The sequence below is a fragment of the Podarcis erhardii genome (genome assembly GCF_964252035.2).
Source record: "Podarcis erhardii genome assembly, chromosome: 13".
Taxonomy (NCBI): domain Eukaryota; kingdom Metazoa; phylum Chordata; class Lepidosauria; order Squamata; family Lacertidae; genus Podarcis; species Podarcis erhardii.
Window position 1 is genome coordinate 39,949,076 of NC_138502.1, and position 16,717 is coordinate 39,965,792.

Consider the following 16,717-nt stretch of genomic DNA (forward strand, 5'->3'; position numbering starts at 1 on the left):
TTAACATCTTCACCTTTATCTCTTACCCATGCCTATTCAACCTCTCACTAATTTCCTGGAATTGCTTTGAAAGCTAACAGTATGTCCAGGAACAAAGTTTTAATCTACACTTCCACTGTATTGTATGCGGAATAATTCATGTGCTCCAACCAGCACATCCTTGACAGAATTCAAGTATTTGTGATTTTTTTTTAAAAAAAGGTGTCTTAAGATTCAAGCCTTCCTGGTTATATAGAAGAATCAAGACGAAAACATCGCAAGGTTTTGATGCACACAAGTAAGGGCTGCCTCATCCATTTCAGGCCTGAAGCTTTTCCCAACTCAGATCCTGTTCACTAGAGCAGTTAGTTCAATTAAATCTGTCTCCCTCCACTCACATAACACACCGCCCTTCCAAAATCTGTTCCTGGTGAAGAGGGGGAATGGAGAATCGAACTTGCGGACTGCCACTGGTGAGCTAAGCATCCCTAATGGGGCAGGCATAATAAATTATGTTTTACAAAAATCTGAAGAATAACTTGCTATCCAGTCTTTAAAAACAGCCTGAATAAAAGGGGAAGTCAATTGTATGTTTAACTTAACTAACTTGCTGGCACAAGGAGCCCATTCACTTACCATTCAGGTTGCTTCCTCTGCTCAGCCAACTCGTGGAGACGACGGAGGGCTTTCTCCTGCTTCCTCTCATCTTTCCGGGATCTCGAGGAAACATTGCGAGCAAACTCCCTTTGCTTGAGATCCTTCAACCTCTGTAGCAAAGCAAGAGAAAAGGAAAATAGAAGGGAATAAGATGGAACGGTGAACCTTTTCAAGTATTTCCAAAAGAGTTTCCCAGCTGGACATCCTTAACCCATTCCGCGTCATTTGACCAGGGGTGGGTAACCAGCAGCTCTCTTAATCTTGTTGGAATTCAACTCACACCAGCCCCAGCGGGGATGATGGGAGCTGTAATCCAGCAGTATCTGGAGAGCCATAGGTTTCCCACCTGTGCACTAGACAATTTAGAGGCACTCCCTGAACTCACTGATATAGAGCACATCCTTTCCATGTAGAAGGTCCCAGATGCAGTCCCTGGCATCTCCAGATAAGAGGGCTTGGAAAGATCTCTGCCCAAGACCCTGAACACTCTAAGTAGACAATACTGAGCTAGATAGTTCAGTGGTCTAACTTAATAGCAGACCATATAGTCACAGGGTGGGCTCACTAAAAGTCTCCAAAGAGTAGCCATTTTAGAGTGTAAGCAAGAAGCATTGAAGCACTTCCGAGAAAGGATTAAGAGAGGAAGAAGATACTATATTTAGGTATACAAGAGCAGTAGGGAGGAACAGTTCTATCTCCCTATACAATCCAGGATGCTTAGAATTGCAGGTTCCTTTTCAGAGGAAAACTGGCGGAAAAGGCTTAAGGGCTAAATTTGTTAACCAACCTTGCTGCGAAATCCCAGTGACTGAACAAAGACTGGGAGTGGGGTGCTCTTGCTACAGCAAGCATTGAAACCCATCTGATTGTGTCTGGTGACACAGCAATTGTTTAAATATTGCAATTGTTTTTAGGCTTAGCATATCTCAAATTGTGCTCTTTGCAGCCACAGCTACCCGTCCCCTCCCACACACATCCATCCATAGCAGAAAGCAGGAAGTAAGTTTTGCCCCAGCAACTAAATGCATCAGGTGAAGAATACGCCCTTAGAAAGAATCGGTTTATATGGACTTGTCCCCGGCCACAATATAGAAGCTGCGGCTTTGGCACAGAACTCTTGAGTTTTTGCCCCTAGCCCAGAGCAGACTCAAGTCTAGCATTACTCCGCTGAAAATGGACACCACTTTGAATGAGATGAGATGATGCAGGAAGGGGAGGTGATGGGTTCTCCAAAACTAGTAAGACATCATTGAATGGGGTTATGGTTTCACTGAACTGAGAGTGGAAGAAGAGGAGCGGAATGCATAGCTACGTTCTCAGACATGCACACAGAAAGACAGAGCTACAGACACTAGTAGGAAAAAAAACTCACTCTTATGATCTGGCCTCCATAATATGCTTTCATTATATCAGTTGACAATATCATATCATGAGTGGGGGGGGGGGGGGTTAAAAAAAAATACATGAGAGCAGGAGAGAGAGAGAAAGAAAAAAAGGGCAACCATTACTAACATCAATGCTCAGAATATCTGCAAGCTTATTCTATTGGATATGGAACTGGTTCACAGCTAAGAAGGCACAGAGGAACAGGACTCTCATCAAGTAGGATAATACTAATAACTTTGCCAGGACAAATAAGCTGGGGTGGGTCACTACATAGTCAAACACTGGTACTAAGAGGCTGCCTTGAGCGGAGAAGAGGAGAGAAAACACAAAACAAGTTAAGTATCCCTGTAATGTGAAAGGAGCAGCATTTATAGCTGGGACATGGAATCTGGGGCCCTCCAGATGTTGCTATTAACGGTATTTATGTTAGAACACAATTCCTATAGTTGCTGGCCATGCTGGCTGGGGCTGATGGAGCTTGGTAGTCCAACAACATCTGACAGGCCATAGGTTCCCCATCGCTAATTTACAGGAAAGGTGAAGCTGGAGGAGAAGCCTTGAGAGAACCAAATGGCTTTCAAGCACATCTATGAAAGTCTGAAATTTCATAAACCGGATCCCTCCATAAAGAACCATTTCCAAGGTTCTTTGGAAGCATTCGTGGAACCAGTTTCATTTTGGAATGAATCCTGGTCTCCCTTCAACCCCTTGCATGAACCACTCTTGTAATGTTCAGTTGAAAATGTTCAACATAAGGGTGGTATATAAATAGCATATGCAAAAACCTCTAATGAGTGAGTATGCAAAAGACCTCTAGATTTACCTTCCCCTGTTGCAGCCACAGAACCCCCAGATGGGTCAAATCCTGTTCATGCCCATCTTAAGAATACACACAGCTGGGAAAACCAAGTCTTCACAAGAATGAACAAAAGCACCAGCAGCGTGGGAAGACAGCACCAAAATTCATAGATTCCCCAGCAGCGGGAAGGCTCTTGCAGCAAGCCCCATGTGCATGATAGAGCTCTGCTATTAAAGAAAATTATAGCCCACTTTAATGATGGGCCGTAAGGATGCCTCTTGCTTAGCACTTTGACAAGTGTGGGGAACAAAGAGTGCGACAAGTTGGGCTCATCTGTAGCGGTTTGGCATGAGCTGCGATATGATTATAGCGCTGCATTTATTAGACTGGATGATAGGATAGGCGGGGGTTTTGTTCGTTTGTTTTGTTTTTGCAGAGGCTTGCTTTGTGTTTCGAATATCCAAGAGCAGAGTAAGACATAAATTTACATCCCTTGGCATAGTGCACTTTTAATACATGCAAGAGGGCAATATAGTTAGCAGAGGCATGCACATTCTCAGTGAATGTCTTGCAATTTGCACCAAGAAAGCCGATTTTAGAAAACCTGCATTTATTATGTCCTGCTAGTCAGTGAAAAGGGCAGGTACTCAGCCATGGAGGTTCTGCCACCTGATCCCCTGAATTCTGGCTCAGACACCATTGCTTCTGCTGCCAGGTCACCCTGCAGCAGAAACATCTATATGCTTAAAATTTTACATCTGCACTCCACCTTAATCTGGAATTACGCATTTTACTTGCATTCATTAACACAGGTGAAGAATTGCCGCCAGCCATTAAATGTGAGGGACGTTACCCATGGTGGTTAAAAGCTGTTGCCATTTACAATAATCCACAAATGGAACGGCCATGTGGGCTCTAGCGTGCCCGGTTAGAGGGGCAGGAGGCATGCAGATCCACTAATTTGGCATGTTTCTTTGGTCTTCACCACTAGTTTTATTTCCCTTGCTGCCTTCCCTAAGCAGCCCTTTAACTTTCGGAAGTGATGAACTGTCCCAGACAGTTATGAGTAGCGCAATAAGGCAGGTAAGGTGCAGGATGAATAACAAGGCATCTGAAGCCAACACATTTAGCTTGTGCCATAATTAAAGGCAGTAGTTTAAAGCAACCATATATATATAAAATATGTGCTCAGGTGGAAAAACTTGTTTCAAAACAGTATGAATAGTTAATAAGAGAGGATGAGTTAGCCTGTGATGTTTCCCTATTTAAAATACAGAAGCTTCCTGCTCCTTCAAGTTCTAGACCCCAATGGAGCTTTTTTTCATCCTGGCCTCCCCCCCCCATCCCCCGCAACATCAACTCTGAATACTATCATGCTCTAACTTCCAGCTCTTTGTTTTATTTGCAAACGTAAAACAAATTGTGGGACGCGGGTGGCACTGTGGGTTAAACCACAGAGCCTAGGACTTGCCAATCAGAAGGTTGGAGGTTCGAATCCCCGCGATGGGGTGAGCTCCCGTTGCTCGGTCCTTGCTCCTGCCAACCTAGCAGTTCGAAAGCATGTCAAAGTGCAAGTAGATAAATAGGTACCGCTACAGCGGGAAGGTAAACGGCGTTTCTGTGCGCTGCTCTGGTTCGCCAGAAGCGGCTTAGTCATGCTGGCCACATGACCCAGAAGCTGTACGCCGGCTCCCTTGGCCAGTAATGCGAGATGAGCGCTGCAACCCCAGAGTCGGCCACGACTGGACCTAATGCTCAGGGGTCCCTTTACCTTTAAAACAAATTGCAGAAAGCAAAACCACCAACAGGGATGCAATATAAGTACACTTGGAGGCAGGTTGAGTAAGGCATCCAGGTCTTTTGGCTTCATCTGAATATAAATTGCACTGGCACATCAACAGAGAGAGCTTGTGTTCCCCTTTGCTCTGGCAAGTTCCCTGCACCACCCCAGCTTCCAGTGAAGCATGCAAAGGTAGGGGTGTGCATCTTCCCTCCCCTTCGCAAAATGTACTGTTCAGGAGGCCTCTAAAGTGCTTTAGCAGCAAATGCACAGGAATAGCTGAGTCCCAGTAGAGGGAGTAGAGGACTGCAGGGAGATTTGCCTGCCAATTCCGTCTGCACCTAAGGGCTTTTCTGAGACTTGCCAGATAAGCAAAACAAGCAGACCTAGGGCAAGAGGATTCCTTTCAAGCAGGCCTAATGGCCTGTTTAGCTTGTTAAATTGTTTGTTCGAGGATCAGATCAGAAAATGGAGCTATCATCATCCCCTGCTCCAGGGAATCTCAGAAGCTGGGAATAACAAATTACAAAAATCTTACTCGGCTCTCAATTTTTAAAAAGCTCACTCAATTCCCACAGAAACCGACCTTCTAGAAAGACGGGGCAGAGAAAGTAGAAATATGTGTGAGGCATTATTCTCCCAACCTTCAGGGAGTTGGGTGTTGCTGATGGGTAGCGATTCTCTCCCTGCCCCACCAATCCACCACTAAGCTTTCTCTTTCTTAGCATTTTGATGGAATTTAAAAATGGAGTTCTCAGCATCCACTTTATAAATGATTTGTAATGTTTTCTTCTTTTTAATGCTTTTGTGTTTCACTCTTTAGTCTTGTTATTTATTGCTATATTCATGGTTTTCTTTTACAGTGGACGCTCGGGTTGCGAACGTGATCCGTGAGGGATGCACGTCCGCAACCCGCAGTGTCCGCAACCAGCAGTGGCGCGCCTGCGCGGGTTGCAATTCGGTGTGCCTGCGCCTACGCAAAGCGCAATTTAGCGCTTCTGCGCATGCGCGACTGCCGAAACCCAGAAGTAACCCGTTCCGGTACTTCTGGGTTTCGGTGGTCCGCAACCCAAAAAAACCAACCTGAAGCGTCTGTAGCCCAAGGTATGACTGTATACGCTACCTGGGGAGAAAAATTAAGTGTGGTAATTACTGTATAAACAATTTGCTGCCTGAAACTAAGAGAAAGGACTGCTTTTGCAAACTCCCAAGAGCAGTGAATGCTCTCTCTCTCGCGCGCGCGCGCTCTCTCTCACTCACTCACTCACTCACTCACTCTCTCTCTCTCTCCCTCACACACACACAGCTTAAAAATATGATGCTCGAAGGCTGCTCAGGACAAAGCTTTGCAGATGTAACCATAGCTGCTAATTTGGATGTCTAGGCTGTGGCAGCATGCAAGCTTACTGAAGAGGAAGCTCCACTGAACCCAGGAGGACATGCTGTTGAGTAAAGAAGCACAGATTCAGGCAGTAAATGGGCAGACAGAGATTTGCTGGTAAGCAAAGGGGCCTGTTGGACCCATTAGACAAAGACACAAGTGACATGCAAAGCATACTGTGCTGCCTTTTCTTCCCCTGCAGAGCAAGCCAGAGGCTTAGCAGTGAATGCTCTCTGCAGCCAAGATGGGAGTTTGCTTTTCATCCCCATCCCAGATTCTCGTGAACTGGGCAGACACATCACCCCATTTGCTGAAGTAGAAGATGGGCCATTTCACATGCCATTTATGGCTTCTGCTTGCCTCAGCCCATGCAGATGCCAAACTGAGCTCCTCAAAGCCATACAGTGGTGCCCCGCAAGACGAATGCCTCGCAAGACGAAAAACTCGCTAGACGAAAGGGTTTTCCGTCTTTTGAGGTGCATCACAAGACGAATTTCCCTATGGGCTTGCTTCGCAAGATGAAAACGTCTTGCGAGTCTTACAAGTTTTTTCCCTCCCCCCCCCCCTTTTCTAAGCCGCTAAGCCGCTAATAGCGCTAATTCGCTAAGCCGCTAATAGGGGTGCTTCGCAAGACGAAAAAACCGCAAGACGAAGAGACTCGCGGAACGAATTAATTTCTTTTTTAAAAAAAAAAATTATTAAAGTTTCAAAAAAAGTTACAAGAATAAGAAAAAAAAAGAAAAAGAAGCAAGAAAATACAAAATACAGAAAAATAAAAACAATTAAAAAAACAAATCAACCTTTCCATGTCTTGTCTTTCATTTACTTGTTTCCCTGACCTCCTCACACCTCCCTTTTTTGTATTCTAGTTCAATTAGTTATTTCAGCAAATCCTTTCCATTTTTGCTTTTATCTTAATCATTTATCTTAATATATTATAACTTTACATTCTCACCTATTAACAATCCATTTTTACATACTCCTTTGTAACATTACTGCTAAAACCACATAATTCCATTCCAACATCCTTCTAACATTTCTTAATTTTACAATGTTTCTGTAAAAAGTCTTTAAATTTCTTCCAATCTTCTTCTACCGACTCTTCTCCCAGGTCTCGGATTCTGCCAGTCATTTCCGCAAGACGAAAAAACCGCAAGGCGAAGAGACTCGCGGAACGAATTAATTTCGTCTTGCGAGGCACCACTGTACATATCCAATTGGTCATTGCGAGAGCTTTTTAGAGAAACTTCACAACCATGTCAGCTGCTGTGTGCTCTTAAAACCATAATGTATTTTCTGGAGGTTTAATTAAACTAAGAGACCATGTGCTTTATAGGAAACCAAAGAAATGAAAAAGTATTTTTAACTTCTGCTTGGTAAAAACTGTAAAATGGCTTAGTTTGCACACAAAAGGAAAGTCCTTCACTTGGCTACTTGGACTACTCGTCTACGTACACTTACTGGAGAATAAACCCTACTGAGTTCAGTGCTACTAAATTTCAAATAATTTATTATGAATCTCAATACAACTCACAATCCATTTAAGGTGTAAACCTATTTCTTCAGAGGGAAGACCCACTAAAATTATGGTAAGATTGGGCTTTGGAACGAACCTTGGGACAATGATTATCCGGGAAGTTTAGCCACAATTTGCGGAAACCTGATTTCATATGTTTAGTGCAGAAGATAACACCCAGATTAATAACACATGCTCTCATTCTGATTAAACTGGTATCTGCTTTGAAAATGTTGAGTTCTGCCAGAGTTGGCTGGCAGAAAACAGTAGGACGACTGCTGGACCCAAGCTGAAATTGTGAAACCCTGACGGTAGCTAGCTCATTATTAACCACAAGTGAGTTATCTGAAGTCATCTGAAGAAGTACGCCTGCACTCAAAAGCTCATACCAAGAACAAACTTAGTTGGTCTCTAAGACCAGATAATTTTTTTTTAAAAAAAAAAATTAAATATATTTCCACAAGTGAGTTGTGCGTTTCAAGTGAAATATAGGGCGCTCCTACACATCAGGAAGCAGAGTCCTTAAATAGTTGTCTCATTTATACCCAGCCTTCTTCCAAGGTATGCAAGTTCCCTCGTCTGCTCTTCACAACAGCCCACTAATATAAGGCAAATGCATGCAAACCAGGGAGTTTCATTGCTAAGTAGGCATTATAAACTTTGTTGTACACATTATCTAGCAGCATCAACAGCCTGGCCCCCACTATGCATTGCACATCACATGTTGGGTAAGCCAAAGGGGGGGGGGCCACCACCTCATCCCTCTTGGCACATTTGGCTAAAGATCATGCCCCGCCCCACCCTGTTCACCCTCAATTCTGGCACAAAGGGACTACAGATAATCTTTAGCTTCTCAACAGTGACCAAAGCAGCCTTGGCATTTCTTCACAGAATCTTCCCAATTGTTTGATCCAGCAATGTTGTTGACATTCCCTGCCTTGTGCAATGGCCTCAGCATATTTGAAGGTTGACATGATGCACGCTGAGACGCATTTCTTCCTCCTTCATACTCGAGGGAGTTCCATGGTTTGGCTTTGTATGTGGGAGTGCCTGGCGGAGCATGCCTAAGTCACATGAATGCACACACTTGTTGTGATGTGAGCACAGAATCGGAAAGCCTGCGGATGAAGGGGCTCTTTCAGAGGTCTGCTGGCTTCCATTTCCTTCCTCTGGCAGTGCTGCTCTTTGTGGGCAATGCATTGCGTGGGCACTTAAGCAATTTCTGAATCAATTGCTGTAAGAAGTGACCCCGAACAACACCAAAGGTGACACCGGGTAGCATTATATGTCTAGGGAAGAGCTATCAAAGCAACAGAGGAGCAAAACCACGAACACAAAATGTGTTAGAGGTGTCAAGAGTTCTGCTCAAAAGCAAGCCTATATGCGCAGCCATATGATGCGGGGGACAACTTCCACTTGCAAAAATATTTCTGCTCATTATAGCATGCTAGCAAGGACGATCTGGGCCACCAAATCTAACAGAGCATCGGAGACATGTGGAATGCAGTTCCTAATCTTCTCAGATGGCTCTGCTTTCAGGTTTAGGGTGTTATTTGAGGACTAGAGAGGAAAATGTGGGGAAGCTACATTCCCATCTTTGTTACTGTTCTCTTACTGGGTCCTGTTTCAAATGGAAGTGAGAATCAGAGCCTGCAGACACTTGACAAGAAATTCTCCTACAATAAAAGCTAAAGGTAAAGGGACTCCTGACCATTAGGTCCAGTTGTGACCGACTCTGGGGTTGCGGTGCTCATCTCGTTTTACTGGCCGAGGGAGCCGGCGTACAACTTCCAGGTCATGTGGCCAGCATGACTAAGCCGCTTCTGGCAAACCAGAGCAGTGCACAGAAACACCATTTACCTTCCCACAGGAGCGGCACCTATTTGACGTGCTTTCAAACTGCTAGGTTGGCAGGAGCAGGGACTGAGCAACGGGAGCTCACCCCGTCGCGGGGATTTGAACCGCCGACCTTCTGATGAGCAAGTCCTAGGCTCTGTGGTTTAACCCACAGTGCCACCCGCGTCCCTTAAAAAGCTAAAGGTATCTACTGTATTATGAAACCTGACCCCCAAGCTAACACACAAAACTTTGGTGACCGAGCAAATATATGTGCTTTATTTTTTATAATAAATTTCATTTGATTAATTAATAAACAAACCTGTTTCAGCAGGTTTAAAGCAGCATAAGGTTTCAGGGCCAGCTAGGAAGTCTGCAATTCACCCACTGCTGGTCTGACACAATACATAAGGCTCAGTCTCAATGTAGAGTGATCCTGCCGGGAAAGGTGTTGAGGACTAAACTGATGAAAAGTTATTTGTTTTGTTCTCTGCTGCTGAAATGTGTGTCTGTTGATGCTTAGGCAGAGATCATCTAAAAGGTTGAGATTGGTGCTTGAATCATAGGGCAGAACAGGCCTGGCTTTCGTAGCATGTTTTAAGAAGACTACAGTGGAGCCACAATTTGGTTAAATTTGTAGGGAGTAGGAGGTGGGACCTTTGCATTAAATTAAGGGCCTCTCTACCCTCTCCTCCTCACTGTTCCCATTTGAAGACTGATTTGGAGTGACACTGAGCCCTTGGTTCATGACTGATTTGGTTTCCCTAATATGACTCAGTCACCCAAATGTACTGAGGGAGAAATTAGAAACCTTTACGGCACCAACTGAGCAGCAATAATTGTCATGCAATTTGTAAAAACCCCTGGCACCAAGAAAATATCAAAGGGCAACAGTCAGTAGTGATAGCAGTGAGGTCTGATGGTGAACTGAAGGAACTAGCAGCGAAGTAGCTGGACTGAGATATGAAAGCAAGCAAAGCATATGGTGTTGTGGAGGAGGAGGAGGATTCTGGCATGGGAGGCTACCCAAAACTTACAGGAATGAATGAAGGTGTTGACAGTCCAGAATCCCTGTAGAGTCCTCTTCTCAACATGGTTTAAAAATGGGTGAATGAAAGATTCTTTGAGCAGGATTGCTCCTATTTCCTTCCCAAAAACCTCACTCCCTCGAGCAAGAGGTCTGGATGCTCTGGACACTGGCCTGAATGAGTAAAATTAAGCAGTTTCTTCCCCCAGTGGTAACATGCAGTGTTTTCCCATTGTAGGGGTGGGACACAGAAAGAGGAACCCCAGTCGCTACTCAACTTTCTTTTCCATCAGATCATTCTTACAGTCCAAGCACCAAGTACTCTCCTAAAACTGTCCTATACTCCTCCAAAAGGAAGGATCCCAACCTACAGCTTGAGTTAATTTTAAATAACAGCAATTCAGTGACGAATAAGTAGGTGCAAAGTGTAGTTGTTTTTACGCCCCATTATTTTGAGAGACCACAGGAAAAAATGCACCACAATCTGGCTCCCAGCCTGTCACCATGAGAACAGCAAACTGGGACCAGGTGGTTCCAATACACAATCCTCATCACTAGAGGGCCCTCTCTTTAACCACCTTTACCACACTCATTCCTTTCTTTAAACTTCAAATAAAGAAAATTCCAAGGTCTCCTTGGGCAGCTTGTACTAGTGCTGAACAGCTCAAATAGCTGAAGATGCCATTCCTGAAGTTTAATTCCTTCCTGAAGAGTAACAACCATGTATTCTCTACCTGGTCATGACTTTTTTTTGGGGGGGGGGTGACAGTGACACGGATAACGATGCCACGTTTAGGGGAAGGAACACTATCAGTGAAGGAGCAATGAAGTAGGGTAGTGTGGGTTCAAGGGACATGGGAAGAATAGTGGGATGGGAATGGAGAGGAAAGCTGAGGGTGAGAATCCAAGTGAGCTGGCAGGAATGCAGTTAGAGCAAAAGGACTGCAAGTACCGCATTTTTTGCTCTATAAGACTCACTTTTTCCCTCCTAAAAAGTAAGGGCAAATGTGTGTGCGTCTTATGGAGTGAATGCAGGCTGCGCAGCTATCCCAGAAGCCAGAACAGCAAGAGGGATTGCTGCTTTCACTGTGCAGCAATCCCTCTTGCTGTTCTGGCTTCTGAGATTCAGAATATTTTTTTTCTTGTTTTCCTCCTCCAAAAACTAGGTGCATCTTGTGGTCTGGTGCGTCTTATAGAGCAAAAATACGGCAAATTGACAATTTTTCGAAAGCCCTTATCTAATAAAAATTATTCTAAAAAAAGAATCTCAAGAGCCACAGGGGACTAGGGAAGGAAAAGTAGCTAAGGGAAGTAGAAGGAGGAAATACATCAAGAGGGGAGCTTTCTAACATGCTATAAGCTTCCCTAATCAAGGTATATTAATGTAGATTCCTTTTCTATTTCCTCCACCCCCCCCACCTAAGTGTTGCTGTGAAGGCAAGCTAGCAAGCCACATAGGACCAACATCTAAATTGCCTGTGCCTGATTTATTTCAAACACAAGGTCAGCGTAACTCACTAAAAACCAAAGTCATTTCTTCATGTTCCAAGAGGGGATTTGCTCAGGTGCTCGACTTGGCTTCCTTGACAGATTCATCAACAATGAATCCCAAAGTTAAGTGTGTGTATATAAGTGACCATGCATTCCTTCCACAGGCGAAGGTGAAGCTAAGAGGTTGTTGGCTGACATCCACTGCTGAAGTGGACCACTTGCAGGGTCATGAAAAAAAGGTTCTGCTGCAGCAGATCTCCAACCGAACGCTGGTGAAATGCTGCAGTTCAAATTAAATCTTGGCACAGATCATGGTGGGGGAAGAGAGGGAGGATGCACATGGCTAGAGGAAGAAATGAAAAATGTAAGCCATGAGCAACTTAGAGAGGGAGTGAATTAACAAATCCTCTCACTGACCTGAATTTACCTTTTGACCTAGCATGCTTTCGAACCAATCTTCAGCTCAGCTAACAAAAGGACAAGTGAAGCTGCTTCTCTCTATTTCAGGGGTGGGGACTGGATCAGGCAGGAGGGCCAAACCAGTAGCTTCCACCTTCCTCACAGTCCATGTCTGACTGGTGGGTTAAGTCACCCACTTGCCTATCAACTGACATCCCTATTATATTAGGTGACTTCAATTCACAAGGGCCTTCAGAAACTCATTTCAAAGCATGATCTTGAGCCAATGATTTGAAAAAGGGCTTTGAAAGGCACCACTGATAAGCCCCTTCCCCTTTTAGCTGAGCCAGGTATTTCCCCGCTCCACACCTGACATTTTATATGACATCAGGTGAATGACAGGTATGGTCTGATAGTCCTCATTAAGCCTGTGGGCTTGAGGTTCCTCATCCCTGCTCTATTTTAAGGTGTGAAGCAAAAATGCCTTGAAGCACAAATGCTTTCCTTCTTGAACTGTGAAAAAAAGCAAAAGGTAGACACTGAGTTTCCTGATTTCCAGACACAATCTCTCCAATGAACAGTCCCTAGTTGGAACACTTTCTGGTACTCTAAAGATTAGGCTTATACTAACATACATAACCACCATGATTTCATTTTTTAATGGTTATGCTCTGTGCTTCTAAGCTTCAAGAATTCTGATACAACTCAAAGTGTGCTTTCAGCAGTTAGCATATTTGTTGGCAAAATAGGTTTACAATCTCATTTCCTGTTTTCATGTGACATCTGTTTAATTTTGCCCCAAATGACTTGAGGGGCTTCTCTCTCACTCCACAACAGAATGGTGATGCTGCCACCAGGAGTAATATGGGCTGATTAAGCAGGACTGTGTCCTACTCTCACTTTACAAGGTTTCCTACCAATACACACACAGTACTTGCTGGCTCCAACCTTATTGGCAATCTTAGCTGTTTTCTCCAATGCCTGTCTATTCCCAAGAACTATTGATTATGTTTTTTAAAAAAATCTAAATGTTCAAACCTGAAGCACACATTTTATGAATATTATCCCCCTCCTTTATTGAAATTCAAAGCAGCTAACAGAAGTTAAAGCCTACGCAAAATCAATATTGAATTAAAGCTATGACACTTCAAAACCACAGAAAACAAAATAATAAAAGCAACGAGGTCAGATTGACTGAAGTATCACCCCACTCCCCAAGCCTCAGTTTTGGGACCTGATTGCATTGACATAAGTAGGGGTTGCCAACCTTTTTGGGCCCATGTGAGAGAGTGTTGTGAGCACACCCTGCCACCTCTCCATCCCTTTCCCTCTGCTAGACAAACAGAAAGAGCAAAGGTACATGCATGTGGGTCTCTCTACTATTCCAAGGTGTCCGGGTAAATATGAGATCTAACAGAATCAAAAACAGATCCACTTGCGTATGTCTGATTTTACACAGCGTCCCCTTAAACCCCACTAAATTAAAGCTTCTAGTAGCAAACTGCACCGTAGCAAACAGTAAAAAGAACTGAATGTATGATTTTCACAGTTTAGTCAATAGAGGCAGGCATGACCTGCAATTTGATGATTGTTGGGGGAAGAGGAAACATGAAGAAAACACGCAATTCTAAGAAGACCCATTTTTCTGAATCTGACACAGGCATGTGTGAATCCCTGCACATGCCTTCTCTCGCACAAATTTATTCTCCCCCCCCCCATCCACCCCCCTTGGCACCACACCTTATCTTTCCTTGCACCTCTGTTTTCTTCCTCCTTTCCCTTCTAACATCTCTGTTGCTCTGCTCTCTGCTGCTCAAATGCCAAACTGAACTTTGAGAAACACAAGGAGTTGAAAGAGGAAATAGGAAAGACTCTCAGAGGCCTCATGGGCACCAGGGCAAGCTCTCAAGGGTGTCAGTGATCTCATGGGCCTCATGTTGATAATCCTAGCCTTAGAACATGAATGCTTCTGAGCATGCCCAGAATTCAGATCACTCCACAAAGTGAGATCACAGTCTTCTACAGTCTCACATTTAGGTTTACACAGGTCAGAGGAGTTTCAAAGGAAACTTGAGCCCTTTCACCTGCTTTTTACACTTTATATCTAATGCAAAAATCAGGCAAACATGATTTAAAAGACCTGGCCAGTAAATGAGGATCATTCTGCCTGTTACAGTTTGCCAAAAATATCAAAACGGCACTAATGATCTAATGAGCTTTCTTTCTATTGTGTCATGTTGTCCATTCTACATTATCAAAAGCTTCCAACTGTTTACCTCCTACATTAGATGTGAAAGCCTTCAAGCCTGACATATTTACACAAAATCTATAACTATTTATAACTATATCAATTTCCATAACTCTAAATCCTCTCCCCCCTCCCCAACTTTAAGCTAATAACCTACTACCAAAGTCCAAAACAGGTGCTGTCTTAATTTCCTTCCAAGCCAGGACAAAAAATTAACACTTGATGCTAGGATTAAGTTCAGCTGCAATCATTCACTAAACCATGGGGCACATCAAGGCAGGCTGTGGGGAAGATGACGGCAAAGCAGACAACAGAAAATAAAGTCACTGGTATGGATAAAACTACTGCCTCTCCCCACAAGATGATCAAACCACATCAGACAATAGGCTGCCCATTTACCTGTTTGTGGGCGTGGTCATAGGAATTGATGTGGTTGTCAAACTCTTGATGCTTCTGGTACTGCTTATCACAGAGCTCACAGTAAAAATTGGCTCGAAGGTCCTCAAGGGCCTTGGCAATCGCCTTTTCTTTGTCCACATAATCCTGTAACAGCAGACAGAGTCTATTACACTTTGTTTAACTAGCGCAACAACAACAAAATGGTCAGGAAAGGTCTAGAAAGCATTAAAAAGGCCTACTGCCAACAGTCTATTTAGCTGCTACTTTTCAACTCACTGCTTAGGCTATACAGTAGTACTTCTGGTTACGTAACCCTCTGGATGCATAAACTTTGGGATGCGAAAGCAGCAAACCCAGAAGTATTTTACAGGGTTTTGCTGCGTGTGCATGCACAGAAGCGGTCCTCAGGTTGCGGAAACCTCTGGATCCGACCGGACCTCCGGAACGGATCCCGTCCGCAACCGGAGGTACCACTGTACTGGTTTTTTAAGCCGCTAGTTGCCATAGGAATGCAGAATCCAAGAGGCCTCTACCACTGGCCAGGCACAAAGGGTCCCTGAGGCTGCACCTCCTGCTACCAGGAAAGATCATCATGGCAAGGGGGAGACCAACCCGGCCCCATTTATCGGCCAGAGAAGGAGCAGCTGCAGGGAGTTTGTTCCCTTCCAAAGTACGGGAAAATCTGTCAGTTACCTGCGACTGAAGAACTGAAGGGAAGCACAGGCTCTGGCTTGTGCCATCAGCCATGTGATCTAGGGCCACTGGAAGGCTTTCCAGAAGGAATTGGCAATTAAGTTTAATAGTTGAAACTGGGTGGACTTGAAACGCATTCTGCTAGTACAGTGCCTTTGCAAGAACTTCAGCAACCAGTCAATGGTTCACTGATGGATCCTGTCCCTTGACTGGTTTATAAAGTTCATGTCTTGTGCATGTGTGACCAAATGAGTCCGCACAAAGACGTTTCATCCACAGCAGAGGGAATTCTCTGGGGTACCTTGTACTTCTGTCTCAGTTCTTCGGTGTCTTCCTTCTCCACTTCCAAGACCCGCCTCCGTTCTGTGGCGTCTTCGGCATAATCAAGCTAATCAACAAAAGCAGAGAGAGAGATCAGTCAGCCATGCATGCACACTGAGCATTACCCAACCAGTCAAGAAAACGTCACATGTAGCAAACATGCAACTGATTCCTCTCCAATGTGAGTCTGCTCATCCCCACAGTGAGAACAAAACACAAACCAATTAGCTAATATTTCCATGCTGGCGAACCCCCAGTAGGGACACCAGATTCTAAGTAATAGATTTTTGTTTCAAGGAAATTAGTTTTATTTATTTGACTTAGCAAGATTTATGAACAAAACGTGGGATGTGGGTGGCGCTGTGTGTTAAACCACAGAGCCTAGGACTTGCCGATCAGAAGGTTGGCGGTTTGAATCCCTGCGACGGGGTAAGCTCCCGTTGCTTGGCCCCTGCTCCTGCCAACCTAGCAGTTCGAAAGCACGTCAAAGTGCAAGTAGATAAATAGGTACCGCTCAGGCAGGAAGGTAAACAGCATTTCCGTACACTGCTCTGGTTCGCCAGAAGCGGCTTAGTCATCTTGGCCACATGACCTGGAAGCTGTAAGTCGGCTCCCTCGGCCAGTAAAGCGAGATGAGTGCCGCAACCCAGAGTCAGTCACGACTGGACCTAATGGTCAGGGGTCCCTTTACCTTTACCTATGCACAAAACTAGGAGCCTGACATTAAGGTTTCAATAGGATCAAAAAAGAAAGGAAAAGAAAAGAGGACAGTTCCCCCCACAATACTGCAAAGTTTAATCCCTAA

The 16,717-nt window shown here is 44.3% G+C and overlaps 1 protein-coding gene across 8 annotated transcripts in view; it reads right to left on the reverse strand.

The window, feature by feature from the left end:
- Positions 1-16,717, reverse strand: part of GPATCH8 (G-patch domain containing 8) — an 82,757-nt gene that overhangs the window by 6,120 nt on the left and 59,920 nt on the right. For all 8 annotated transcript variants that reach the window (XM_081837594.1, XM_081837595.1, XM_081837596.1 and 5 more), the window contains 3 exons: positions 15,893-15,979; positions 14,899-15,042; positions 616-746 (listed from right to left, as the gene is read on the reverse strand). In XM_081837594.1, the coding sequence (XP_081693720.1) occupies positions 616-746; positions 14,899-15,042; positions 15,893-15,979 (362 nt within the window). The remainder of the gene's footprint in view (positions 1-615; positions 747-14,898; positions 15,043-15,892; positions 15,980-16,717) is intronic.